The sequence below is a fragment of the Hyaena hyaena genome, unplaced genomic scaffold, assembly GCF_003009895.1.
Source record: "Hyaena hyaena isolate Hyena2069 unplaced genomic scaffold, ASM300989v1 scaffold_859, whole genome shotgun sequence".
Lineage (NCBI taxonomy): Eukaryota > Metazoa > Chordata > Mammalia > Carnivora > Hyaenidae > Hyaena > Hyaena hyaena.
In genome coordinates, this window is record NW_024081492.1 from 617969 (window position 1) to 645798 (window position 27830).

The window sequence follows — 27830 nt, forward strand, 5'->3', positions numbered from 1 at the left end:
TAAATCTTCGTTTTTCAATAAATGATGCCTAAAGTGAATAAATCTGGAAAGAATAATTATGATCCCTTTATTTGGCATTATAGAAATAGGAACTGGAAGAACCAAAAAACAAAATGATATTAATAAGTATATACCACTGGGAGGTGGGAGGGATGAGGCAGGGGACAATTGTTTTTCATCAATAGACCCTGTAGGTATTACTTAGTTTTTTCATGTGCTATTTAATTTTCTTAATATGGATATAAAGTCATTAAAATAATGCCCAGAAGAGTGAACTCAAGTATCAGGGGAGGGGGAAGGGGAAGGTAAAAGAGAAACAACAATAACAGTAGCTATCTCTTATCATATAGACTTTAATATTGTGCCAGGCAGAGTTCTAAACCTGTTACATATATCAGTGCATTTAATCCTGGTAGTAAGCCTTGACAAGGGTGCTATCATTATCTCCTTTTCGAAGATAAGGAAACTGAGGCAGAGACTTGAAATAATAACTTGCCTGAGGCCATACAACCAGTGACTGTTGGAGCTGGGGTTTAAACTCAGGGATTCTGGCCCCAGGTCCTTGTTCTTCACCTTTCTGGTATATGCCCTAGTAATGCCTGTGGGAGTGTTGTTTCCTCAGCTTTCCTAATGATAGGTCAAGAAAGACAAAGATATAGAGGGAGAAGTAAACTATTTCATGGTAGCTTTGTGACACCTAAAATAACCAAAGTCAGAAATGTTAAGAAGGGTTACCTCTGGTGAGTGAGAGGGGCATGGAATAAGTGGGAGGCACAGGGAAACCGAAGATTTTTACTTCCATTCATATTCTGCTTATGGCTTGATTTTTTTTCAAGTTTTTATTTAAATTCCAGTTGATGTATATACATACATACATATAGTTAACATACAGTGCAATATTAGTTTCAGGTGTAGAATATAGTAATTCATCACTTACATAAAACACCCAGTGCTAATCATAAGTGCGCCCTCCTTAATACCCATCACCCTGCTTGATTTTTTTAACCATAATCATCAATTTTATGTTTTAAAGTTTATTTACACAAAACTTAACAAATTTCAGAGGACTTTTCCTTTAAAATCAGATAGAAGTAGAAAGACATTTCTGAAGACTCAGTTTACGTTACTTCTGTCTCCCAGGATTGGAGATAATTTGTATAAATGTGTGTGATTTATGCAACCAAATGCACCCGTTGGAAATATGATTTAAACATTTTATTACTTTAAGTGTTTGTTTCACTGGAAGGGAAACATATTAAAATTGTCCTGCCAGTACTTCTCTCCAATTTAAAAGCTCCAGATAATGATTAGACTTTATCAGTCTTGTGACAGTAAAATGAAGCTATATGATCCCTGAGGCCAGGTCCTAAAACACTACACAGATTTTGCTTATTCTCTTGGGATGCTTGCATTCAGAGCCATGAACCCCCACTGAAGTGTCTGACAGCCCTGAGGCTGACCTACTGTGAGGAAGCCCCTGCCACATGGAGAGGCCATGTGTACGTTTGGTCAGTGGCCCCAGCTGAGATCTCAGTCTGTGGCCCACATGAGCCCCCAGTCCTGCAAGTGAGCAAGCCTTCCAATATCTAGCCCCAAGCCTTTGCATCCTTCCAGCTATGAAGTTAAATCCAACAATTCTACACTTCTTGTTTTATACTGACATGACTCTCAAAGTGAATTTTCATTATAAATCCAAAAGAGATTTTAAAACAGATCTACTTTATAAGCAGAGTGATGAATGGCAACACTCCTAGTGTGTAGACTCTGAAATATTCATAAGGAATATATAAAATTCATTGTCATCTCTCAAAACCTCATACACATAGAATGGGGTTTTCTTCCACTCTGTGTGGGACTGGGAAGCACAGGGTAGTCTCCTGTTTCTCATTACCTGGACATCTGTGAGCCTAACAGGTCATAGCAGGATGGGACAATGGTGTCAACCCCTGCTGGATGTTAGAATCACCTACGAATAAAAAATTCCAGCGGCCAAACCACAGCCCACCTCAGCTAACTGACTGTCTCTGGGGGTGGGACTCAAGCATGAGTGTTTCATAAAACTTCCAGATGATTCCAATAGGCAGCCACAGCTGAGAACCAGGCCTCCCTGAGAGAGTCTGATTTAGAAGGTCTGAGTTGAGCCCAGGGATCTTTATTTGTCTAACAGAACCAGGTAGTTTTTATGACCAGGTAATTCTTGCTAATCACCTGCAAGGAACTGACTGTGGGGGCTCCGTGGGTGTTCACCCCTGGTTCAAGATGTGATTCAATCACTTTCAAACTGTGAAGCATAGGTAACTGTGTAACTTTATTAAGCCTTAGTTGACTCATCTGTAAAATGGAAATTTTGAAAGATTAGAAGGAAGAAAGCATGTAAGGTGCTTAGTATAGTATTTGACACAGAAGAACCAATTTTAAAGTGTTGACTGGTATGCTAAGGGGCTTCACTGCAGACCAGGGCCTCTTGGGAAACACCCCTACTAATGGTCCCTGAAGGTTCCAAATTGTTCACAGAGGCCTTTTCCTGCCTAGAAATGAAATACGGTACTCCAGATAGGGCCACAACTTGCCACGTGCTCTTTGTTTCAATTGCACGCATGCCCAAGATCCCTTTCACTTCTGAATTATAGGATTTTCTCAGACATTGTTGAATGAATCCTTACGCATTGCTGGGAGTCTAGTGTGGCTAAATATTATTATTCCTGGTAGAGGACTGAGATACGGGCGAGCATAGGCTATATTCCTGATCACACAGCACATTAATGGTTAAGCTGGGTAGAAAAGTACGGAGAATGAATGCTGAGGAAGAAAGTGTAGACAGGGGGGTGGGGATCCCCATTCCTGGGAGTCACCTGGAACCCACCCCTTGTCCCAGCTTCCTCTGCATAGTGTAAGCACATATCCCTTCTATTACACTTACCATCCTGCGTTTTGATTACATTTCTTATTCCATCAACAGGTAAGGTACTAACCACTCTCCACTTAACGTGTTCATCTGCAAAGTGAAAAACTAACCTAACTACTTAAATAACCTCTTGCCATGTTTTTGGTTAAGGGAAAGGAGGTTTTGGTTGGCTGGCTGGTATTACTGGCTGCCCCAACCACTCCATTCCCTCAGCTGTCTGTTTTATTGCCTAATGCAGATGAAACCAGGATGTGTTATTGGTGGCACCATGTTTTAATTTTTGATTCCTTAATGCAGGGGGAAAAATACCTTCCAAGCACTCATTAAAGAAATGTTCTTGTGTTCAATTTGCCCTGGCTGCAAAATCGATTCATGAATGTCACCTGCTCTCCCTACCCTGAGTCACAGAAATTGCTTGAAATAGATTGCCTGACAGATCAACTGGAGATGGATGAGCCACACAGACGTAGCAGCCAATATTTTTTAGTATGAAAATATCACTGCCCTGCATCCACTCACGAGTAGGGGACAGGTGCTTCCTTTCCAACCCAGAGCCCCCACGGTTGGTGGCCTCCCACGTTTCCCTTGAACACATACTCTGTTATAAGTCAGATTAACTCCTGATATTGCAAAAGTCCTATTCCTTGTCAAACAGTGGGTTGGCATCTTAATTTTTAAAGTATATAATCTATGTTACCTCTCCTTTATAACTTGATGAAACCAGAGAAACATGGATCTTTCCACAGATGAAAAGAACACTTCTAAATCCATACCTAAGCCTGTGAGCTGAAAAAAAAGAGAGAAAAGAAAAAAAGAAAAAATGCTGGCTCTATTTTTCTGTCCTCTTTGTCTTGAATATTTTAATGTTTAGAGGGAAGTGATGTGTCCATCCCCCATGATTCTACTACCAGCTTTCTGACAGCAAGGACATCAGCTTCTGCATGTAGCACGATTATAGACCTCAAACACTAATGTAATTGTGTAATTTGAGCCAGGGTCTTACTTTCAGAAGCCTAACTCAAATACATAGTCTTAGCTGTGTGATTTCTGAACTAGCGTGATATGTTAACTTCCTTCTTCATCAGTACTTCAAAGGCAGAGAAGCCCCACAGCATTTGAGGTCCCTACTACCTATGATGATATGTCCCAGATCAAGACCCTGACATGATCCTTTAGCTTGAGATTGTACTTCTAGGTTTCAAATCAATGAAATAAGGAGATACTTGCTTCCTACATATATCTGGCTGTTACCCCAAATGGTTTAAATTTAAAAATAAATTCAGGGCACCTGGGCTCAGTTGGTTGAGTGTCTGACTTAGGCTCAGGTCATGATCTTGCAGTTCATGAGTTTGAGCCCCACGTCGGGGTTTATGCTGACAGCTTGGAACCTGGAGCCTGCTTCAGATTTTGTGTCTGTGTCTTTCTCTGCCCCTCCCCCTGCTTCCTCTCTCTCTCTCCCACCCTCCCTCTCTCAAAGTGAATAAACATTAAAAATTTTTAATAAAATAAAAATAAATTCAGCATCAGTCCAATTTGGATTCTTTATACTGTTCAGCAGATGGAATAGGAGAGCATACAAGGGAGCTGGAGTTTTCTAGCATGGTTCTACAAAGGGGACAGTACAAAGGGGTGATTTCCCAGCATCTTCCACAGAGTTGAGACTAGAAACTGATGCTAGGAAACGCCATACGTAGAAGCATTAGGGTGCTTCTAATTTGCAGCTACAGCTCAGACACATCCATGCTACATTAGAGCCATTGCAGATTATCTTGGATCGTTCTCCTTACTTGTTCTCTGGCATGAAGATCCTAAGTGGATACACATGCCCACGGCATTGAGTCCAGTCCCACTGCCCAGGGTGAAGGCCAAGGGCCACCCCACCAAGCCTGCTGCTCTTTACATTTCAGTTCCACAGATGCAATCCAGACTCAGAAATTCTCTGCCCTCTGGGCCAGCACCACTCCCACTGTAATGTGCACATGGGCACCTGGGGGTCTTGTTAAGATGCAGATTTTGATGCAGCAGGTCTAGATCGGGGCCTAAGAATTGCATTTCTAACTGAGTGCCCCCTCGCTTCCCACCCCTTTTCTGGAGGAAGGGACAATTGAGGAAATAATGAAAAGCCAGAATCCGGGAAGGAGTAGAACCCCAGGACTTCCATTTCCAAAAACTAGATTAGAGGAGTCTGTGAACTTGAGTGAGAAAAAAAGTTACATCCTTATTTTTACTGACCACGTATATTTAATGTTTCATTTCGTTATTCATGAGGCACCAAGCCATAGTAGTTGTTGCACTGCCTCATGACTGCATGACCAGAAATACAAGATAACTTCATGCTACATTACAACCATTGCAGATTATCTTGGCTCGTTCTCCTTACTCATCACTATGTTGAAATGACTAACTCTTTTTTATAATAAGGAAACTTAACTGGCTCTTGTTAATAAAGAAGCACATATATCACTAATATCTCAGTGTTTGGATAACCAGATTTCAAGAAATCTGTTTCTTTGTAATTCTTTGTTATGTATATCTTTTAATACACACTTCTGAAAAGGGGGCCATAAAGTATGAAGGCATCCATCGCACAAAATGTTGAAGACCCCCCTCCCCCAGCACAATGTTGGACTGTGAAGAAATAGCAGCTGGTGTCTTTAGCATGGTCAACACTAATTAAAATAATTCTTTCAGGTAAGGAATCACAAATGTATATTCCTGTGGAACCCAATTATATAGAATACATGAGTGAAGTGGTCCAGTCTAAGAATAACAACAGCAGAAAAAAAGTAATATGTGGAAGCTGACTTTTGCCTTTGGAGTTGGGGACAGTGGAGTTGAGGGGACTGTGGCAAGCTGAAGAACGTATGTCTTATCTAAAGAAGGCATCTCTCATGGCTCCACAGTGACATGAGAATGCCCCTAGGTTGCCAGGTTTTCGGATATTTCCGAGAGAAGGTGAAAGTCTTGGTCTTGTGAAAATCCCCAGAATGCCCACAAAATATTATAATGTATATCTTGGCAATTACTGCAATTGACAAGAAACAAAAGGAAAAAGATAACTCTGAGCAAGCCAAGCAACCAGTATAAAATAGCAGTCGAAATCCAACGTGAGATAAATAGACAATATTGAAAAAATTCAGCTTTCCCTTTGCCTGAAGAATATTCATTTCAAGATCATTAAACCTCCAATTTTGTACTTATTTAAAAGAAAGGCAAAGTAGTTATCTTAACCAACCCCCAAAATGTCATAGGAGGGTTACCAGATTTAACAAGTAAAAATAGAAGTCACCCAATTAAATTGCAATTTCAGATAAGCAACAAATGCATTTTTAATATATTTCCTAGGTGATTTTTGAAATTATACTTCCATTTTTTAATTACTTGTTGTTACCTGAAATTCATAGTTAACTGTATCCTGGGTCCTGTATCTTACCTGGCAACTTCACTAATAAGCCAACTCCAAGTGAGATGGAGTAGTTACTATTAAAATTAATATATGTTATTAACATTAATAACTAGCACCGTGATTGCATTTTTGTTTTGTTTGGGAAGCATTTTTACTGGAGTCTACAAACATTTAAGAAAATGCACATACCATCAGTACATCTCAGTGACTTTTTCCAACCAAGCACACCAGTAATCAGCACCTGATCAAGAAGGAGAATGCCCTTTCAGACTCTATCCCTGGCCCACGGGGAACACCATTCCAGACTTAAACAATGGAATTTGGGGGCACCTGGCTGGCACAATCCGCAGAGCATGCGACTCTTGATCACGCAGTCACTAGTTAAGAGTCCCACATTGGGGGTAGAGTTTACTTAAAAATAAATAAACTTTTTAAAAAAACAGCATAAGCCAGTATGCTGTGCTTTCACACCTTATGTAAATAGGATTGGGTTGTATTTTTAAGTTTTCAGTGCTCTTTTGGGGAGGGGAGAGAGATGGAGAGAATGCTGACTCTGATTATAGGATCATTGTGTAAATCCGTGTTTTAGGTACAGCAGACATGGTTGATGTCCCACCCGTGAACCCTCATCCTCTCCATTACAGTTCCCACCGACCTGACTGCATTTCTGTCTGAAGGCTCTCCTTGGTCACTGCCCCTGGGCAGAGAGTGCCAGGCAGTAACAGTCCTGAGTGCAGCCCTCATTTGTGAAGATTAGTAAGCTAAAGTCCACTGTATTTTGCAAAAGCATGGTCTTTTTACATGGCCTGATTATTGCCGTCCATTTCTGACAGTAAACTAGAAAGCAGGAGTCATTTGTATATCAGAGCTTTTTCCCAGGATTGAAGTATTTTAAAAGTGTAGTTGAGGGGCGCCTGGGTGGCTCAGTTGTTTAAGTGTCCGACTTCGGCTCAGGTCATGATCTCATGGCTTGTGGGTTTAAGCCCTGGGTCTGTACTGACAACTCAGAGTCTGGAGCCTGCTTCCAATTCTGTATCTTCCTCTCTCTCTCTCTCCGCCCCTCCTTCTCTCTCTCTCTCAAAAATAAATCAATATTTTTAAAAAATATTTTAAAGGGCACCTGGGTGGCTCAGTTGGTTAAGTGTCCAACTTCGGCTCAGATCGTAATCTCACAGTTCATGGGTTTGAGCCTCGCATTGGGCTCTGTACTGACAGCTCAGAGCCTGGAGCCTGCTTCAGATTCTGTGTCTCCCTCTCTGCCCCTCCCTGCTCACATTCTGTCTCTCTCTCTCAAAAATAAATAAACATTAAAAAAAACTATTGTTAAATAATGAACAGACAGCCATGCCAAGACTTCCCCGTGGGAGGAAAACCTGGGTCAGGCCCTCACCTGTTCTGAACACCACTGGGTGTTCTCAGAACGTGTGGGGAACACTCCAGAGCCCCATCCTTGCTCCACATCGTATGACTGTCATTCCTGAGATAAGAATTGGCTGTAGAAATTGTGTCAGCTCAAAAGCTTGGAACAAAACTCATGATTTTTCAAATCCCTTTTCCATGAAATCTGTGTGAAATAACAAATATTTCTCTGAGACGATCGCTGTATGTTTTGTGTCGTGTAACTATTATGCTGTTCTGACTGCTTCAATTGCTTTTCAAAAAGGCAAAGCATTTACAAGTCGAGGATTTTGTGCTTTTTAAAATGTGAGCACTGAGTGTTATGTGGAAACTAATTTGACAATAAACTATTTGTAAAAAAAAACAACAAAGAAAGAAAAAAAAATAAATCACAATAATAACAAATAAAAAAAATAAATAAAATGTGTCTACAATGTCAGATTCCACTGTTCATCAAGAAAAATCATCATAGGGGCACCCAGGTGGCTCAGTCAGTTAAGCATCCAACTTCAGCTCAGACCATGATCTCACGGTTCATGGGTTCAAACCCTGTATCAGGCTCTGTCCTGACAGCTCAGAGCCTGGAACCTGCTTCAAATTCTGTGTCTCCCTCTCCCTTTGCCCCTCCCCCACTCGTGCTCACTCCCTCAAAAATAAATACACATAAAAAAAGAAAAATTGTCATATATATTACATTGTATTATATATATATTTATACCATATATCTCCATATGTTATGTGTGTATACTATCCTATATATAAATAGCTGTATGTAGATTTGAATAATTACCTATAGAAAATATATCATTTTATCATAAACTCTTAATTTTTAACCCCCTCGAAGGAGCCAGAATTCCAGAAGATTATCATTCAGCATTTATTCAAATGTTGAAAGGAGAATGTGTTTTTTTCCTCTGTTTTAGAAGTGTGGTGTTTTGGTATATTTTTTTCTTTTGGCATTATGCCACTCTGAAACTAAATGAAATTACAAAAAGGAAACTAAAGCTGCATATTCAATAGAAAAACTGTGAAATGTACTCCAGAAATAGAACTGATGATCAAGAAATACCAAGATGAAATTTCAATAGTGAGGGATTCCTAGAGCTAGGCGGGAAATAGAGCCTCTGCCTTTAATTTATGGGGGAGTGTGCCAGCGGTGGCCTTCTGTAATCTGTAGCATCTGTATCATTGATTAACGAGGTCAAGGGCAGGATTCCTCACTGTTGGTTTTCTCCCAGGAGCCCTGTTCTGGTGTCTTTGCCAGAGTGACTTAGCCTTCCTTGAAGCCATTTTGGAGAGTGCTAAGGAAGCATCATCTTCTCATCGGTGCCTCCTCTGCTCTGGGTTGGGGTCACCTGCCAACAGATGACAGAGAGATTCTCAGTTTGATGCAGAGGTGCTAATATATCCCTCTCTGTCAATAAATATGTTCAGATTCTGAGTCAGACAGTTGCTGGCCCCCATTCGAGAGAAAAGACCCTTCACTGAGAAACAAAGGGAACACCTTAGACCCCACATCCCCCAATCTGTAGAAAAGTGGAACATTTAATCATGAACAATGATCTGTGTTGGTGTTTGTCTTTTTGTTTATTTCAACCAAACTAGCTAAACAGAGGAGTTTCCAATTTATGTACCAGACTTTCTTGCTCCTGGAATATGTCTATACTGTGCCCATATCTACAGTCCTTATGGTAACTCCTTTCAGCTTTGATTACTTGGCCTGAATCTCTTTAGTGCAGTATGTTTTTTTTTTCCTTAGTTTATTGTCAAGTTGGTTTACATATGACACCCAGTGCTCATCCCAACAAGTGACCTCCTCCATGCCCATCTCTCCCTTCCCCTCCCCCCCATCCCCCTTCAGCCCTCAGTTTGTTCTCAGCATTCAAGTTGTTTTTGAATTGAGCTGTGGTCATTCCTTTTTTGTCTCTCACCATCAGCTCTTCCCTCTGTTGGCTACCATCTCCAAAATACCTGCCTGATGGTTTAAAGTCATGGAGAAAAGATCTCCATAGGAGGTAGTCACAAATGAGTGTCTGCTTTCATTGCTGCCTGCAGGGAGGCCTTGTGCCATTGTAGTGTGAGGGGACAGAGGCTTGAGACCCAGGCTTCCTGGGTTCAGATCACAGCCCCTCCCCACTGATACTTGCACCAACTTGCCCAGATTGCTGGTTGTAGAGGGTGATAGTGCCCCCACCCTTATTAGTCATCATAGGAGTGAATGAGATAACTGTTCCCAATCCCGGTATTTGCAGGAAGTGTCAGGTAAATATTTGCCGTGGTGACCAGTGGTTACCACAGGAAGGTAAGGTAGCAGTAGACAGGAGACCATGGTGACATCCCTCAATACAGACACCACGGGCTCATCAACGGTGTTCTATTAATTCCCTCTAAGGTACAGAAAGAAATTCATCTTTGGTTTGACTCCTTACTTGTCTTCCAGTCATCCCTTCTATAGAAAAGAATTGGTTTTGCTCAGGTGTGGGCTCTGAATCTGAAGCTAAATTTGATGATGGTCTAGTGATTGAAAGCTATTCTGAAGGATAAAAGAGCCACTCTTCATCTGGAGTTGACATCTAGGCCTAACGCAAGGTTAGCACATCTTAGTGGATTTCTTGCAGCACATCTAAGTGGATAATTTGTATCATACTTTCTTAGGTTTTCATTTTTATTGAAGTCATATGTGCACAGAGCAGAACGAGGCAACTCGTTCTAGAAAGTTTATGAAGGACAGCTCTCGTCCAATCCCACCAACACCAATCTGCCACCTTTTTGAGGCAACCATGTTTTATTTTGGGTGGGTTTTTTGTGTGTTTGTTTGTTTATTCATTGATTTTTAGAGTGAGGGAGACAGAGAATCCCAAGCAGGCTCTGCAGCATCATTGCAGAGCTGGATGCAGGGCTTGAACTCATGAACCTTAAGACCATGTCCTGAGCCGGAGTCAAGAGTTGGACGCTCAACCAACTGACTCACCCAGGTGTCCTAAGGCAACTGTGTTTTTTTTAATGCTATATAGTTATATGTACAGCATAGTGATTCATGGGGATATCCTCCAGCAGCCTTTGAGAAAGGGTACACAGGAAATAAATTTTCTGAGACAATTTAACTTTTTATTTTTATGCTTCTCTCACTTGTAATGAATAGTTTGGTCAGGCATAGAATTTCAGGCTGAAATAATTTTCCTCTCTAATTTTAAAGGCGTCACTCCATTGTCTTTTAGTTTTCAGTGCTTTTGTTGAAAAATAAAATGTCATTCTGGTTTTGATCCTTTGTATGTAATCCCGTTACTCTCTCTCTAGTGGTTTCTAGGACCTTTCCTCTGTGCCAGTACTCTGAAAACTCATAATGCTTTGCCTTGGCATACATCATTTTTTTTTGTCCATTGTGCTGAACACTCAGGAAGCCATTTTACTCAGAAAATGCCTGTCCTTAACTTCTGGGAATTTTTCTTTAATTACTTAACTTGATTATTTTCTCTCTCCTCTGTTTTCTGGAACTTCTGTTCTTCATGCCAGGTTACTTGTTTCTGTTAAGGTGAGGGAGGTACCTTACATACTACTGGTCTGCTTGAAGTGAGTGAGGAGGCTTGTGGATTAAATGTTTAAATACCTTTTCAATGTCCCTGTTTTCAGGCCCTCCTTTATTCCCACTTCTAGAGCTCTGCCCATGGCCAGCAGAGTGGCCCAGTGTTCTGCTTTCCAGCATCCAGGATTTTGTGGCTCTAATCAGCTCTTATATACTCTTTCCCTTGAGGGTTTAGGTCTTGTAAGAAACTAAAAAAAAAAAAAAGCCTTTATTATTACCTTGTTCTGTTATAACAAGAAAGAGCAAAGGTCATGATATGTGTCCAGTCTGTGAGCTGTAACTAAAAGCCCAAGTGCTTTTTAAAGGAAATTCAGAATTGATATTTGCCACATGTTTTAAGTCCATTTTCCTAATCATCATACATTGAATCAATATTCACAACCTTTTATGACCTGCTGGAAAGTGGACAGTCCAGTCCCATGCAAGCTATTCCATAGATGAGAACAGATGCAATTAGGTATACAGTACAAGGAGAGAGCATGATAAAAGGATAAAGGAGTACCTGGGTGGCTCAGTCAGTTAAGCGTCCAACTTCAGCTTAGGTCCTGATCTCATGGTTAGTGGGTTTGAGCCCTGCATTGGGCTGTGTACTGACAGCTCAGAGCCTGCAGCCTACTTCAGATTCTGTGTCTCCCTCTCTCTCTCTGCCCTTCTCCTGCTCATGATTTGTCTCCCTCTCTCTCTTTCTCCCTCCCTCTCTCTCTCTCTCAAGAATAAATAAACATTAAAAAAACTTTTAAGGGGATAAAGAATACATTTGTTCTGAAGTGATTTCTGTGACAGGAGTCCTCTTCTTGACAACCCCATTGTCTGGAACTTAGATCTGCAAATACAAAGCCTAATAAGGCAAAATCAGCACCAGAAAATACCTAAGTGTCCTTATAACAAGTGAAAGAATGTGTTCATGGAAAGAGACTGGCCTCATTACTCATTTATGGTTCTATTTAAGTCCTATCTTTCATGTTATTTGAATCTGGAAAGCCTTTTCTGGTTTGACTTTGCCAGATCTTTTCTTTACAGACCGACACAGTAGTCAGGGAGAGAGGAGGCTCCAAATGTTGCCCTGTCCCCGAATCCCTTTTTCTATTGTCTTTGGTACAGCATGTGCCTGTCATTGGCCAGGTTGACAGCTGACATTTGCTGCATCCTTTTTCCCTTACGAGGCCAAGGGCAAAGGCAGCTAGATATGTCCTGTGGCCATGGGGTGGTTGACACTTGTCTAGGGAGGTGAGAGGGTGCTGTGAGTGACAGCCCAGGAAGCACGTCTGATGCGGCTCTTCCAGACTGTCCCAGGTTCTTTGTGAGAGTCAAAAATGGACCTACTCCACAAAGCAAAGAAAAAAATAGCAGGTGTCCTTTATAAAGAGACTTGGAAGGGCTTACCAGGGAGAAATGACTTTTCCTCCAGGACAGAGATCCTAACCTGGCGTCTGCAGCTTCCCCTTCGCCCTCAACCACTACCCCCCACCCCCCGCCCGTGGCCCAGCTGCGGCTCCATTGCCCTCCTTTGAATCACCCAGGAGCCTCCTTCTCCTGCAGGAAGTCTGGGCACAGCAGGCCAAGGCTGCCAAATCCCCCAGCACATGTCTCCTGGCCTCATCCCACAGCAGAGCCATCCTATCCTTAGAGGGATATCACCCAACTGTCAAGAATAGTATTTTCTCTAGATAAATATGCAAATCAGTGTTTTAAAAATTCTGATCAAGCCAGAAGTCAGGTGCCAACAAGGACAGGCATGTAATAGAGGTGAGAGAAGGGGGCTGCAGACTAGGAATGTCCAGGGCCTTCTGAAGGGCACCCACTGCCAGGCCTGGAGCTCATTCCATATGGGAGTACGGATGCAGCAGACACTAGAGCATTGACAAGGACACAGGGAAGGTGGCTCCTCTGTCCCCTTGGCCTAAGGGATGCCAAGCCTGGTGGGTTCCTGGGAGACATAGGTCTTTGAGTCAGCTTTGCTGAGCCCTCTTCATGCTGCCCAGCAGCCTAGGACACATCCCTCTGACCTTCCCTCTCTCCTTCACAGGGGTCACTCCTACCTTCCCCCCGACTCCCTCCCTGTTTTCTCTCTCCACCACAAAATTGTTGCAGGTTTAATCCTACCTTGAAATCTGCTTTTCAGAAGACCCAGAGAAAAATGCCTGAAGACCTTCAGTAAATTCATATCATTGGGCAGATTGACTGGAATCAGAGACAGAAATACTAGGTAGTGTTTCCAGTCTATCACTAGCCAGAGCCACCAGGAGCCATGCTTTCTCCTTGCACATGGAATAGCCTGTTTATTACTGTCTTTTCCCCTTTTCCATCAGGTTGTGGCTCTGTCCTCGTGGTGCCTACTGAGGGATTCGATTTACTACACGCTGTCTGTGGTCGCACTCATCGTGGTAAGTGTGAGACACACCTCGCCTAAGTCCTTTGCTGTTTGACTCTTCCTCATCCTTTTCATCACTCGGGATTATGTGCAGCTCCTCTGCATGGAGAAAATTCAAGGTCTCTAAGGATGAATGAGCAAATGGATGTCTGTGCATGGAGGTAGCTTTTCTTTCTTCCAGCTACTTTGATCACCCAGAACCACAATATGATAGTTTGGTGCTCAGAATAAGAGTGTTGACTGACTATGGTTATCTGGCTCCATGAGAGCTCTCTACTGTTTCCTTTTGATGCCCTGACGGTTGCCTCTCACTTTCTCATGGGCTCCTCTGTAACTCTCTTCAGTGTCAGTGTCCCTGGGTTTGGACCTTACTTCCCCCTCTGTATGCTCTCCCAGGACAGTGCCCATAGCCATTACCACCTTGTGCAGACACCTTCACACTATGTTCTTAGCAATGGCATCTCTCTAAGGTCTAGTCACAGATAAGCCACTCTGTACTGGACATCTTCCTGTCCCAAACCCAGCATGCCTCTAAATTTAGGATGACTTCCCCAGGACAGGACCCCCTTTCTAGTATTTTAGCCCCTATTTCTCTCTTAGCCACCCAACTTGCAAATGACATTAAGTTGACCTTTCTCTCAATTCCAACATATATCCATTTGGCATAGCTGTAGACTTTCATCTCGTAAAAATCTCCCCAGTATATCCTCATAGCCCATTTTACTTGAGGCTTTTTATGTCTTTTGCCTGAACTAACACAGCCCATTGCAGGTCAGTATTACAACTAGTAGCATCACTGCCGCCCACCCTCCCCCTCACCCCCAGGCAGTCCTCAGAGCCGCCTGTGCATGCCAGTCCCTTGTGGCTCCATATCATCTGTGGGGACAAATCCAGACCCCTTAGCCAAGTCATCTGGAAGAAAAGGGGCAAATCAGAAAGACACTGAAATGGAAGTTAGGACATCTGACTCCTAATTGTGGTCTCCTCCCTTCTTGCTAGCTCTAATGACCTTGGAGAAATCAAAGTCTCTTCAACTCTTAGTTTTCTTACCTACAGAACAGGAATAGATACACTGAAGGTTTTACTTGCCTATCTACAAAGCACTTACCTGTAGGTTATTTAATTGTATCCCTATACAAATAAGGTAAAAGTGATGTTTAAGCTCAGAGCCTCCTTTGGAGTCTGTGTCTCCCTCTCTCTCTACCCCTCCCTCCGTCACACTCTGTCTCTCTCTATCTCTGTCTCTCTCTCTCAAAAAATGAATAAACATTAAAAACATTTTTTAAAAGTCAAAAAAAAAAAAAAAGTGATGTTTAACATAAGGCTTTCTACAAGGAACCAGTAGATACTTCAGCCAACAGCAGTTCCTGACAGTGAAGGTCTTGGGTTACAACCTCCATCCAGAGGCCATTAATCATTGGGAGGTTCAAGACATGCCCAACAGTAGAGGGTTCAGTTATACCATGTTGGAATTGAAGATATGCCTCTTCTGTTGAACTTCTGGTTGGTATACTTAAGGATATGTGTGGATTCTGTGTTCTCATTCTCAATTATCACCTGTGAGAAAGGTATAATCACCCCAAATCTAGAAGATTCTGCTGTTCACACAGCCCAGATTTCTCAAACACCACAGTGAGCTTTGTCCTGCGACATAGGAACCCATATTGATCATGTGCACTCTCTGCTCAACCTGCCTATAGGCTAATTTAGGATGGTTTTTGAAAGTTACTGTTTTCAAGAGACATGGCTTGGGGATGACACAAATGAATGCAACTCTATATTTTGCTGAATTTCAGAAAAAGATGACTATTTCCAGAAAGGCGAGGTGATGAGGCAGAAAGCACAGGCTGAGATCTCCCCAGGGCATGGGCTTGGCAGTTCCGCTTCTGACAGTGAATTGCCCACATTGGCTTCTTTCTCTGTCCTCAGTACAGACACCTCCTGGACTCTGTGGGAAGTAGCTTGTCTTCAGTCAGATTTATCTGGACATGCCTGAGATTTTTTTTAAAAATGTAATTGTTGCTAATGATGTGTGAAGAGGTAAAGTGGTTTGCTTCTTTAGACCGTGGGTGACGCCCACTGGAGCAGGGTCTTTGGGCAAAGTAGTCATCTGCCCCATGCATGGCCATGAATCACAGAGCTGAGCCAGCTGAATACAGGCCGCCGCAGATCTGTACTTCCCTCAGATGGCTGGCCACAAGGTGCAAAAGCAAGTGATTCTCTGCTGTTTTCTGAAGGTCTAAACTGTGTGTTTACAGACCAGATGTCAAGCCTGGAGTTTTCTGATTTGAGAAAAATTACATTTCTCCAGTTAGAAAGTAATGGCAGAGATAAACTTGAGTCCTCAGGGTTTGGTCTTGGCTCTTAGGACTCTTAGTGGTGTTCTGCCAACTTCCCTGCACCCTGAAAATACCTAATGTACTTACCAAAAGGTACAACTCTGAGATTTTAATACGGTAGGTTCTGGAGGAGAATCTAGGAAGTTGCACATTGACCATGATCTTTCCTGCCCCTCAGGTGATTCTGATGCACACTTACTTGGGAAACTCAACTTCAAATACAGTTGGACACCATTTCCTTGGAATAAGTCCTCTGCTGCATGGCAGTGATCGCATCCAGAGGAGATTTTGAGATTCTCAAACACAAGGCAACATGGCAGCCCACTTGTCTAGATTTCTGATTGCTGTTCATTTTCAGGGTCATTTTCACATGAGACTTAAAACTAGAGTAAGGAGTAGAACAGTCTTCTACATGAGCATGGCACTTAGCAGAAAGGGTTTCTCCATGTCCCCAAATCCATTCCATGGCCCAGCCCCAGGCTGCTGCTCACACACACTCTTTTGTCAGGGTTTCCTGTTCTCCTTTTTCTATGTTTCCCTCAATGTCATGGTAACAAAATCACTTTCCCTCTGGCCTTCTTTATATAATATGAGGGTTCTCTGTGGGACCCTGCAGTGGGCACTTAAAATTCCTATATTTAAAATCCTTTCTCCTATCCACAAATAACAATAATCCAAACAATTTATTTTAACTATTAGAGTTTTTTTTTTTTTTTTTACTTCTCCCCCCTTTTTATGGTTCTGAAATGTTCAGAAGACAGAAATGCTGGTCCCCTGGAGGGATTCAATAAAGAGCTCGTTCACCCAGAAGGCAAGTCTGGACTAAGTGGGACCAGATGGCTGTTTCTCTGTACATCCCAGCTGGAGGCCTTACATACCCATGCAGAGGAGCCCCAAGGGCAAACTGTGGGGGCCAGGAGCCAGAGAACAGGAGAGACAGCTTCCACTGGGACGTTGGTGCTGCTGGACCAGGAGAGTGCAGACAGTCATGATTACCTGGGTCTGAAGTATCTGAAATGCAAGTGGGTTTGAGAGATGGATAAGGCCAACAAGCAAAAACACACAGGAACAAGACAAGCATGTACACTCTGAAATCAAAAGGGCTTAAGGCAGTTAACTAAGAGTCTGGGTGGCTCAGTTGGCTGAGCATCCAACATCGGCTCAGGTCATAATCTCACAGTCTGTGAGTTGGAGCCACACATTGGGCTCTGTGCTGACAGCTCAGAGCCTGCAGCCTGCTTTGGATTCTGTGTCTCCCTCTCTGTCTGCCCCTCCCTCACTTACTTTCTCTCTCTCTCTCTCTCAAAAATAAATAAACATTACAAAAAAACTTTTTAAAAGTTAACTTAGAGATGAGGGACTTGGTTCACTTGGATATTTGGGATTCACCTACCTTGGCTCTGTGCTATTTTCTTTGTTATTGTCTTGAAGGGAAAAAGCAGAAGAAATTAAGAATGTGTTACTCTCAAAAGCAGTTATAATTTTATATCAGAATCATGTAGAATGTGTCTCTCTGCCTTTCCCACCCCATCAGGCAACTCCCTCTAGCCCTGGTGACATTCTGTGCAGAGAAGCCTCAGGCCCTGGGGAAGCTGCACGAGGCCCAGAGGCCCGCCCCATGATTTGAGTCTCTCTCTGCAAGAGAAGTGTGCCCTCTGAGGTCCTGAAAGCATTCTGGGTTCTGGAGCATGTCCTTATGTGCATCTGCAAACCCTTACAGACCTTCTTGCTGCTTCTGTCCCACCCTGGTGAACCTCGTACAGCGGCCAGCGCAGGCGGCTAGCTTTCTGCCTTGGCCCTACTTTCTCATAGTTCCAGCGAGCCCCACCCATCTCTTTTATTGAAATGTTACTGTAATTTACATAATCATGTAATTTACATAAATGCAAATGATTCATTACATCCTCGGTCTAACAGCTGCCCTAAAAAGGATTACTTTATTTTTACCCTTCGTCTCTGCTTTGAGATTGCAGATTGTGAGCATTAAGAGAAGGGAAACCTCTTGGGAGAGGGGATAGGCCTCAGACACAGGTTCTAGATCACTTCCCTGGCTCACAAATCCAGAGTCAGGAGTGCCGCCTACCTGGAGTAGGGCCAAGTAAGCACTTGGCAGCAGGTGGGGGTCCCTCGGGGCAGCCTGAGTAGGAGGGGCGAGGCCCACCCAAGTTAATGGTTCCCTCTCTTCTTCTTCAGGGCTGACTGCAATCCCCCTACCAAGGGGATTTTATACGGACACAGAGAGACCACTCAGCTGACCCAGCTGCCAGAGATAGATTGGACAGCACCGTCCAGTAGTGTAGCCATGGGGCATAGGTGGTTCTTGAGCTCTTGGAATGCAGTTAAGGAGACCAAGGAACTGAATTTTAATTTAATCAGTTTATGTATGTAGCCACATGTGGCTTAGCACTTATCATACCAGGTAGCACAGTTGTAGACAGCAAATCCATCTGTACAAAATATATGCACATTCTCACAGGCATCCCTGAGTTGTTGTTTTTTTTTTTTACTTTAAGCTTATTTATTTATTTTGAGAGACAGAGTGAGTGGGGGAGGGTCAGAGGATGAGGGAGAGAGAGAATCCCAACCAGGCTCTGCATTATCAACACAGAGCCCAATGCAGGGCTCGAACCCATGAACCATAAAATCATGACTTGAGCCAAAACGAAGAGTTGGATACTTGATCAACTAAGCAACCCAGGTGCTGCCATCCCTAAGTTTTAACAAGCATAGACTCAATACTTAATGCAAGACTGAGTGCTGGGTCTGTCAATGAAGGATTTCTAGTTCAGTACTCATGACTGTGTGGCCAGTGAATTACATGAGTCCATTTTACAGATGGCGAAACTGTATTTTGCCAGAAATTTAGGGATTTGCCCAGGGTCAGGGAGTAGCAATAGTTCAGGTTTGCCAGAGGAGGTGTCTTAAGATGGTACATCTGCGCCACCCCAGCAAAGAATTTGGATTTCCCCACCAATAAAATCTGCCTTTTCATCTTTGAAATCATCCCGTTTTCCCTCACCCACCATGCAATCTGCCCTTAGAGAATAAGCACATGCCGGCTGTGCTTCCTAAATATTTTTAGACCAAAGGGAATAGTTTCTGCCTTCCCTCTCCTGGAATTCCTTCCTTAAGACAGCTGACTGTAAATGATCCAGAAGCTTTTTATGTTGTCCTGTCTGTGAGAGAAAAGATATGTCAGTCATGTTGATGACTGTCCTTCCCCACTACCCCTCCACTGGTTTCTAGGGCCCTCCCCCTCTGGCTCACATCCCCTTCTTCTCACAAGCCCCCTTCCTTGCAAGGAAATCCCTGCTTCTTCTCTCTCCAGTTCAGCAACACTAAAGCTCTTATGCTCATGGTTCCCCTGTTACATCTCAGCCACCCTTCTAGCAAAGTGAGAAATAACCATGGTAGCTGGAAGATTCTCCCAGGAAATGAATGCGAGAAATGATAAGTTCTTTAAACAAATCAACTATGATCATACAAAGTGTGGCCTGTGTCATTATCCCTGCCACTGAGAGGAGGAGGGGCCTGCTCTAAATGATGCTGGGTATACCAGGAAGCCGGATCTTCCTTGTATCTGCTCCTAGAGCAGGGAAGTGGGTGGGCCAGACTGTGGGATACACAGAGAACCCTCTTCTCTTTCATAAGGACAACAACTTGGAAGTTCTAGATAACGTGCCTCTGTTTGGTTTTGCTCAGAAAAACCTAGCGCTTTTGGTTTAGCAAACTATCTTCCCCTGCATCCTAACTCTGTCCCCATATCTGTTTTCCTTCCCCTGGCAGCCTGCCTGCATAGTTCTATGAGATGACTAGCTTTGCTCAAGCCCTGCCTTTGGATAGTCTTTATTTCCTACCGTCCTCCAGCCCCTTCCACTGTTGTCCACCTGCTCGAGATCGTGAATCGAAACTCTTTTTTAGCCTTCGAGTGTAAATAAACCATATCAGTGCATAACAGCAGCTTTCCAGTACATTCCATCAGATTCCTCTCCTCAGAAGGAATGCCATGGCGTCGGCTGAGCCATCTGCACCCCAAGCCCCCAGAACTTCATTTGGGCACATCTCCTGAGGGTGTCTCCATCCTGTTGAATGACAAGTCAGAGCAGCAGGGGCAGTTTCCAGAGATTTCTCAAGGTTTTAGTCTCCTGAAAGAGTGGTGTTGATTTTCTCCTAAACCGGGTGCTGCCGGAAATCCTAATGGTGCCAGTGATTGTAACACAAGCGGAAATCTTCGGTTCTTCAACGCCGCTGCTTCTGCTCCAGGGTTACAGCTTATAGTAAGCAAGTCCATGGACTGACATGCAGTGTGGGGACAGCCACCTGTGTCTCTGCTGAGAAGCCAGCCGGGCTGTGTGCTGTCCACACACCTGGGCGATTCCTGGCCCGTGTTTTCTCTGCTGTTCCATCTTGAGGGTGCCACATCCTCTGCAGTTCCCTGGGATGCTCTATCCTCCAGGGGTTCACCTGCCTGCTTGCTGTAAGCCTGTTTCTCTTAGAGGAACTCTAGAGCACACACCAGGACTGAAAGCTGGTTTCCATGGTACCCAGCTGTGTCTCTCTGAGGCCCGAAGGAAAAGAGTGGGGATTTTTTTCTCAAATCCACTCCTGTGTGTTCACATTTAGCTCGTCTGTGGAACACGTGGAAAGCTTAAGGGCAAAGCCAAACATAGCTTTAGATGGATCACACTGGTGTCAGAGAGCAGGTCCCCTGACCAGCGGTGTGCAGCAGACCTGGTGCCCAGGTGCCACCTGTGTGTGGTCACTGGGGGTGGCTGCAGTGTCAGGCACAAACACAACCAGAAAAGCACAACGAGCTGCTTTCCCAAGAAAGACTCATTTTCAAAAACCTGACTGTGTTCTGAAGACCACACAGCAAGTCCCTCAACTGTAATGCGGCCTGGGATTTGAGTGGTGGCATGAAGTGAGGAACCTGCCTGTCCCCCATCAGAACGCATCCTGCCTCCCTGACATTGGCTGAAGACTCTTTAGGAAGCCATCTGTCTTGAGGTGCTAACCTACCTACCAGGAAGTTTCATGGAGCCTTGAAGTGGACTTGATCGGACTTCCTTCCTGGCAGAGTGGACAGGGAAAGGGTAGGACGTGAGCACCACCTAGTGGTGAATGGGTGGGAGTGGGGGCCTGATTTCTTGTTTCTGACAGAAACCTATATAAATGATTTCAGGTTTTTTTTCTACCCTAGGAATGCTGCTGTAAGGGAGCAGAGCAGTTGTTCCATCTTCTTTTAGCCATGGAAAGAGCATGGAAATACAGAGGGAGATGCAGCATTTGCCTTAAGAAAAAATAGAATAGAATAAAATATAAAATAAAACTGTTGGGAGTAACAAATCCATTCTCTGGACCCATCAGCAGTGTCAAGTGGGAGAGTTGCCTGTCCTTGTCATTAAGAATTTCCAGCACTGCTTCGGGATGGCCCAGTGCCGTGCTCTCCCACAGGAACATTCTGTGAACAGTGCCAGTTTCCTCATTTTCAGCCCTCTCAGTGTGTGATGATCCGTGGCTCAGCCTCATCCCGAGGCTACCGGCAAGGCCTAGAGGCATTCATAACTCACCGTCTGCCTCCTTTCCTGTTTCCTTATAGGTTTTCTTACAGGCCTGACTTTGAGTTCCTTTTCTCCATTTTACCATTTTTTTTTATATTTGATTGAATTTTTTATCTACATTGACATAGACCCCTTCTTTCTGAACTTGTGAAAATACTTTTTTATTCTATTCACGTGTTCCTTCATCTGATTCTTTCTTTTTTCTTTTTTTTTTAAAACTTTTTTTTTAAGGTTTTTATTTATTTCTAGGAGAGAGAGAGAGAGACAGTGTGAGCAGGGGAGGGTCAGAGAGAGAGGGAGTCACAGACTGAAACAGGCTCCAGGCTCTGAGCTGGCAGTCAGCACAGAGCCCGACGCGGGGCCCGAACCCACGAACCGCGAGATCATGACCTAAGCGAAAGTCGGACGCTTAACTGACTAAGCCACCCAGGCGCCCCTGAAATTCATTCTTTTTTCTATTTTTTATTTTATTTTTTATGTTTGTGTTTGTTTGTTTTCAAGTTGGTTTCCATATAACACCCAGTACTCATCCCAAAAAGTGCCCTCCTCCATGCCCATCACCCCCTTTCCCCTCTCTCCCACCCCCATCAGCCCTCAGTTTGTCCTCAGTATTCAAGAGTCTCTCATGGTTTGCCTCCCTCCCTATCCCCAAAAATTTACACCCTTCAACTCCCCCATGATCCTAAGTAAAGTTACTCCTAATCCACATATAAGAGAAAACAAATGATATATGTCCTTCTCTGCCTGACTTATTTCCCTTAGCATAACACTCTTGAGTTCCATCCATATTGCTATAAATGGCCAGATTTCATTCTTTCTCACTGCCATGTAATATTCCATTATATATATAAACCACATCTTCTTGATCCATTCCTCAGTTGATGGACATTTAGGCTCTTTCCATGATTTGGCTATTGTGGAAAGTGCTGCTATGAACATTGGGGTACATGTGCCCCTATGCATCAGCACTCCTGTATCCCTTGGGTAAATTCCTAGCAGTGCTATTGCTGGGTCATAGGGGAGATCTATTGTTAATTTTTTAAGAAACCTCCACACTGTTTTCCAGAGGGGCTGCACCAGTTTGTATTCCCACCAACAGTGAAGGAGGGTGCTGTTTCTCCACATCCTCATCAGCATCTATAGTCTCCTGATTTGTCCATTTTAGCAACTCCGACTGGCGTGATGTGGTAGCTCAGTGTGGTTTTGATTTGTATATCCCTGATGATGAGGGACACTGAGCATCGTTTCATGTGTCTGTTGGCCATCTGGATGTCCTCTTTGGAGAAGTGTCTGTTCATGTCTTCTGTCCATTTCTTCCCTGGATTATTATTATTTGGGGGAGGGGTTGGAGTTTGGTGAGTTCCTTATATAGATTTTGGGTACTAGCCCTTTACCTGATATGTCATTTGCACCTATCCTTTCCCATTCTGTAGGTTGCCTATTAGTTTTGTTGATTGTTTCCTTTGCCTGAGGAAGTAAATAAAAAGCAGAAGCTTTTTATCTTGATGAGGTCCCAGTAGTTTATTTTTGCTCTTGATTCCCTTGCCTTTGGGGATGTGTTGAGTAAGAAATTGCTGTGGTTGAGGTCAAGGAGGATGTTTCCGGCTTTTTTCTCTAGGGTTTTGATGGTTTCCTGTCTCACATTCAGGTCCTTTATCCATTTTGAGTTCTCCCAGCACCATCTATTAACGAGACTGTCTTTTTTCCATTGGATACTCTTTCCTGGTTTGTCAGAGATTAATTGGCCATACATGTGTGAGTCCAATTCTGGGTTCTCTATTCTATTCCATTGGTCTATGTGTCTGTTTTTGTGCCAATACCATGCTGTCTTGATGGTTACAGCTTTGTAGTAGAGGCTAAAGTCTAGGATGGTAATGCCTCCTGTTTTGGTTTTCTTCTTCCATATTACTTTGGCTATTTGGGGTGTTTTGTGGTTCCAAACAAATTTTAGGATAGTTTATTCTAGCTTTGAGAAAAATGTTGGTGCAATTTTGATTGGGATTGCATTAAATGTGTAGATTGCTTTGGGTAGGAATGACATTTTAACAATATTTATTCTATCAATCCATGAGCATGGAATGTTTTTCCATTTTTTTGTGTGTCTTCTTCAATTTCCTTCGTAAGTCTTCCATAGTTTTCATCATACAGATCTTTCACATCTTTGGTTAGGTTTATTACTCTGTATTTCATGGGTTTTGTGCAGTTATGAATGGGATCAGTTTCTTGATTTCTCTTTCTGTTGCTTCATTATTGGTGTATAAAAATGCAACTGATTTCTGTATGTTGATTTTGTACTCTGAGACTTTGCTGAATTCATGGATCTGTTCTAGTAGGCTTCTGGTGGAGTCTGTCAGGTGCTCCATGTAGAGTATCATGTCATCTGCGAAAAGTGAAAAGTTTGACTTCTTCTTTGCCAATTCTAATGTTTTTTTTATTTCCATTTGTCTGATGGCTGATGCTAGGACTTCCAGAACTATGTTAAACAACAGTGGTGAGAGTGGACATCCCTGTCATGTTCCTGATTTCAGGGGGAAAGCTCTTTTATTATTTTTTTTAATCTTCTCATTCTCCCACCCAATCTTCTTAAAGAAGTCAGATAAAACCCAGACCGTGTTTGCTCATTAGCCACAGGTAAGCTAAGGGCTCCTGGCTCTCAGTGGTCAGTGATGGGGCATCTCTCACCAGTTATTTGGAGTTTTCCCAGGTCACCACCATTTGTTAGCACTTGTAGGGAGGCCATGGGCATATCTCTTTCCTGGCCTGCCTCCCTCAACCACATTCCCACCCCCAACTTCCCTGGGCACAGCCACTACCTTAACTTTGGAATATTGATGCTTCCTAATTGTGTGTCTAGTCCAGATCCCAGTATTCCCTGATTTATTGTGTCCTCTGTAAATTCCCTTCTCACTTTGGGATCCTTTGTACAATTCAAACTGTTCTGATTTTTCCCCTCTAATCACTGAAATAATCAATCATTAAAGACATACTGATCTATGCCCCCACCTGCCAGTCAGATGGCATAGAATAAGGGCTTCTTTTATATTATAGCTGCTTTTATATTACACAGTATTGCCTGCTTTCCCTGATACACAGAAATTAAATTGGTACTATAATAAACTCTTTACTTATGTCTCCTGCTCTCTTAAGTAGCAGTGAATTGATTGCTCCAGCGTGCTGTTCAAGACTGATACTGAATTAACTTCAATTAATAGAAACGCTTTCCAACTTAAATTGTTTGTTCTGTTCCATGATTTCTTGACAAAATTTTTTTTAAGCTGTGATGATACAAAAGGGTCTGGGAACGCCTTCCAGGGGATGGATCGCATACCATCCAGCATGGATCACGGAATGGTTTCCTTTATTTCTTTAATTCTCTTCCCATTCTGGTTTGACATTTCCATCCAAATGTCAACCTGTTGAATCTGATAACAAGAATCACAAAGCTGCTGAAGACAATGTCTTTGTCACTGTCCTGTCAGGAAGTGTGAGCTACAACTAGCGGGGACCCTTTCTTCTCATCTTCTCTTTGTGCCTTCAGGATAATTGGAGAGAGGTCCTTTCATGTGCCTTCTGAGCTGTACTTGCTCATCTGTGTGATTTTCTCAGCCTCTCTCACAACTGATGGTCATTCTGATCTCTGGGGATGGAAGCGATTTCTGTGTCATTTGTTGACTTTACCAAATCCGTGCAGTACTGACACTTGGCACCCAGATGTTTCTGCCTTAGAGTCTCCAGAGGGCCACCCGCTCAGAGATGATCGTACCCGGAGCAGTTATATTTGGTGACAGTGGAAGGAGCAAGCTATAAAGCAACCCTTGGCTTCCTGGTTGACTAAAATATAGGCATTCCCACTTGTTTTAAACAGTGTGCCATCTGGGCACATAAATGTGTCATGGAAAGAAGATTTAAAAGCCAGGCCTGAGTTCTAGAACAAACTCTAAGTCCCCTCAAGGTAATTCCTCGTGTTCTCTGTGGCTTCGTTTCCCCATATAAATCAAAGGGCCAGGATTATGCCACTTCTCCCCCTAAAATGATTTAGAATGAAATATGGGCTAGGACTTAAATGAATTCAGTTTTGTTGTGTATTCCTTTTGGATCCTACCTGATCAGAGCCAAATCTCCATTTGGCACTTGTATGTCTTCCCACTGCCTCTGAATCTTGCTAATCTCCTTTAACAAAAGGACAAGCCCATGGCCCAGGGCATGGGCAGCCCACAGTACCCAGCTGGGACTTTCAATCACTGTTGTCCCTGTATTTATTTTCACCATCTGCACCTGGTAGCAAGCAATGCTGATTCTCTACTTCTGGTTTTGATGCAGAGTTTCCTTTGAAAGTAAATTCTTTTAAGGAAGCAAACTAAAGAAAATAGGTCCACTGAAAGAAAAATATTGAGTACATAGAAGTTCAAGTGCTTGCGTAAAAGCTTAAAGGTTCTACAGAGAGCACAGGGGCATGCAGACATCTGACAGGTGGCCTACAAGTGGCTAATGTTTGCAGGCACCTGCCAGGCTTCCCCAATCCCCTTCTGGATCTAAAATTCTACAGTGCATCTTGTTCTGCACAGCACGGTGGTCGTGCGTCCCTCTCACTGCACTGTTGGACAGAAATTGCCAGGTGGGATGGGATCACCTGCTGCTTCTCCCCTCCTCACCATGCCACCCTGGTCTGCCAACACCACATCCTGCCACTAACATTAGCTGCAGATTGAACCAGCACAAAAGGAAGCTCATCCGCAGATTCGTCGTGTTCCAGGCCAGCCCCAGCCTAATTTCCACCAAACCAGCTACATGGGTTGGACAATGTGCAGTCATAAAGCGTGCATGTGCATGCAGATATTGCATCTGTGTATATGTCTAATTGTTCTTTTTTTTTTTCTTTTTTACAGTTCATTTATGATGAACAAGTTTCCTGGTAAGTACCTCTTTTTCCTTTCCAATTTCTCCTTGCTGTGTTACAGAGCCAAATATATTGAAGACCAGAGTCAAGGTTTAGGAAAGAAAGAGGAATGACATGGCAGCTTAGAACAACTAGCGTTTCTTGGGACCCCTTTGACTGCAACAAAGAAACTAAATCAGCTTTCACAGAGCAGAGACCTTTTCCCTGGGCTGGGATGGTGACCTTCCATTTGGGATGCTAATACTTCATTGTCTTTATCTGCTGGGTTAGATGACATGACTTAGCTGTGCCTTTTTGCTGTCAGCCACTTGCTAGGTGGTGGTTAAGATTTGACTAATCTTTTCAAATTATGTCCAAACCACGTTAGCATATTCCAAATACCACATAAATCTTAGGAACTAGAGATGGAGACACTTCCATTATCCTTAACCCATTAAAGTTCTGCCTGATATTCAAGATTATCTAGACGGGTGAAAAATCAGTGATTTTTTTGATAGATACAAAACTGTAACCAAATTAAATATATGGGAACATGTGCTTTTGGGCCAACTATCCAAATCCCATTTTTCAGGTGGGTTCGAGGCAAGCCAAATATGTTTCGAATAGAAATAGAAATTGGGTATGTTGTGCATTCCTGTTACGTGGGTTTTTTTTTTTTCCCAAATATTTGATCTGTAGATATAGAATAATGTGAAATAGCTTTTTAGGGATAGGTAAGTGTGGCACTGTAAGAAGGTAGGTAGACAACTTTCATAATATATATATATATATTTTAAGTTTATTTATATTTGAGAGAGAGAGGGAGGGAAGAAGACACAGAATCTGAAGCAGGCTTCAGGCTCTGAGCTGTCAGCACAGAGCCCAACTCGGGGTTCAAACTCATGAACCAGGAGATCATGACCTGAGTGGAAGTTGGATGATTAACCGGCTGAGCCACCCAGGCGCCCCTCATGATATTATTTAAAGCTAAGGATGAGCCTTCAGCAAAATGAGCCTTCAGCTGGCTCTTTGTCAGAGTGGCATTTCTTTGTCTTAGGCTATCTCTGATATTCAGAATTTGGGCATGGCACAGAAAGTTGTCTCATTGTATACTTTTCAAAAGTATACTTTTGCCAACTTGCTCTCTCCTCTGTTCAGGAGGAGCAAGGAGAAGACAGCTAGAAGAACTTGCTTTAACACATGTAATCTTTATATCAGCCCATAAAAAATAAGGAGGTCTTCTTTGGGAAACTGTGATGAGCAGGCTAACAGGGATTAAGATGTCTCAGGTCAGAGGTCAGAGGTCAAGGAGAACCTCCTCATGGGATCTGCCTGGATGTGGTTGCCAAGTAGAGTGGTGACCTCTTTTCCCCATGTCCTTAAGTACAGAA

The 27830-nt window shown here is 43.1% G+C and overlaps 1 protein-coding gene across 1 annotated transcript in view; it reads left to right on the top strand.

The window, feature by feature from the left end:
- Positions 1-27830, top strand: part of SLC24A3 (solute carrier family 24 member 3) — a 504574-nt gene that overhangs the window by 425142 nt on the left and 51602 nt on the right. The window contains exons 7-8 of the mRNA XM_039220101.1: positions 13602-13676; positions 26450-26475. Of these exons, the coding sequence (XP_039076032.1) occupies positions 13602-13676; positions 26450-26475 (101 nt within the window). The remainder of the gene's footprint in view (positions 1-13601; positions 13677-26449; positions 26476-27830) is intronic.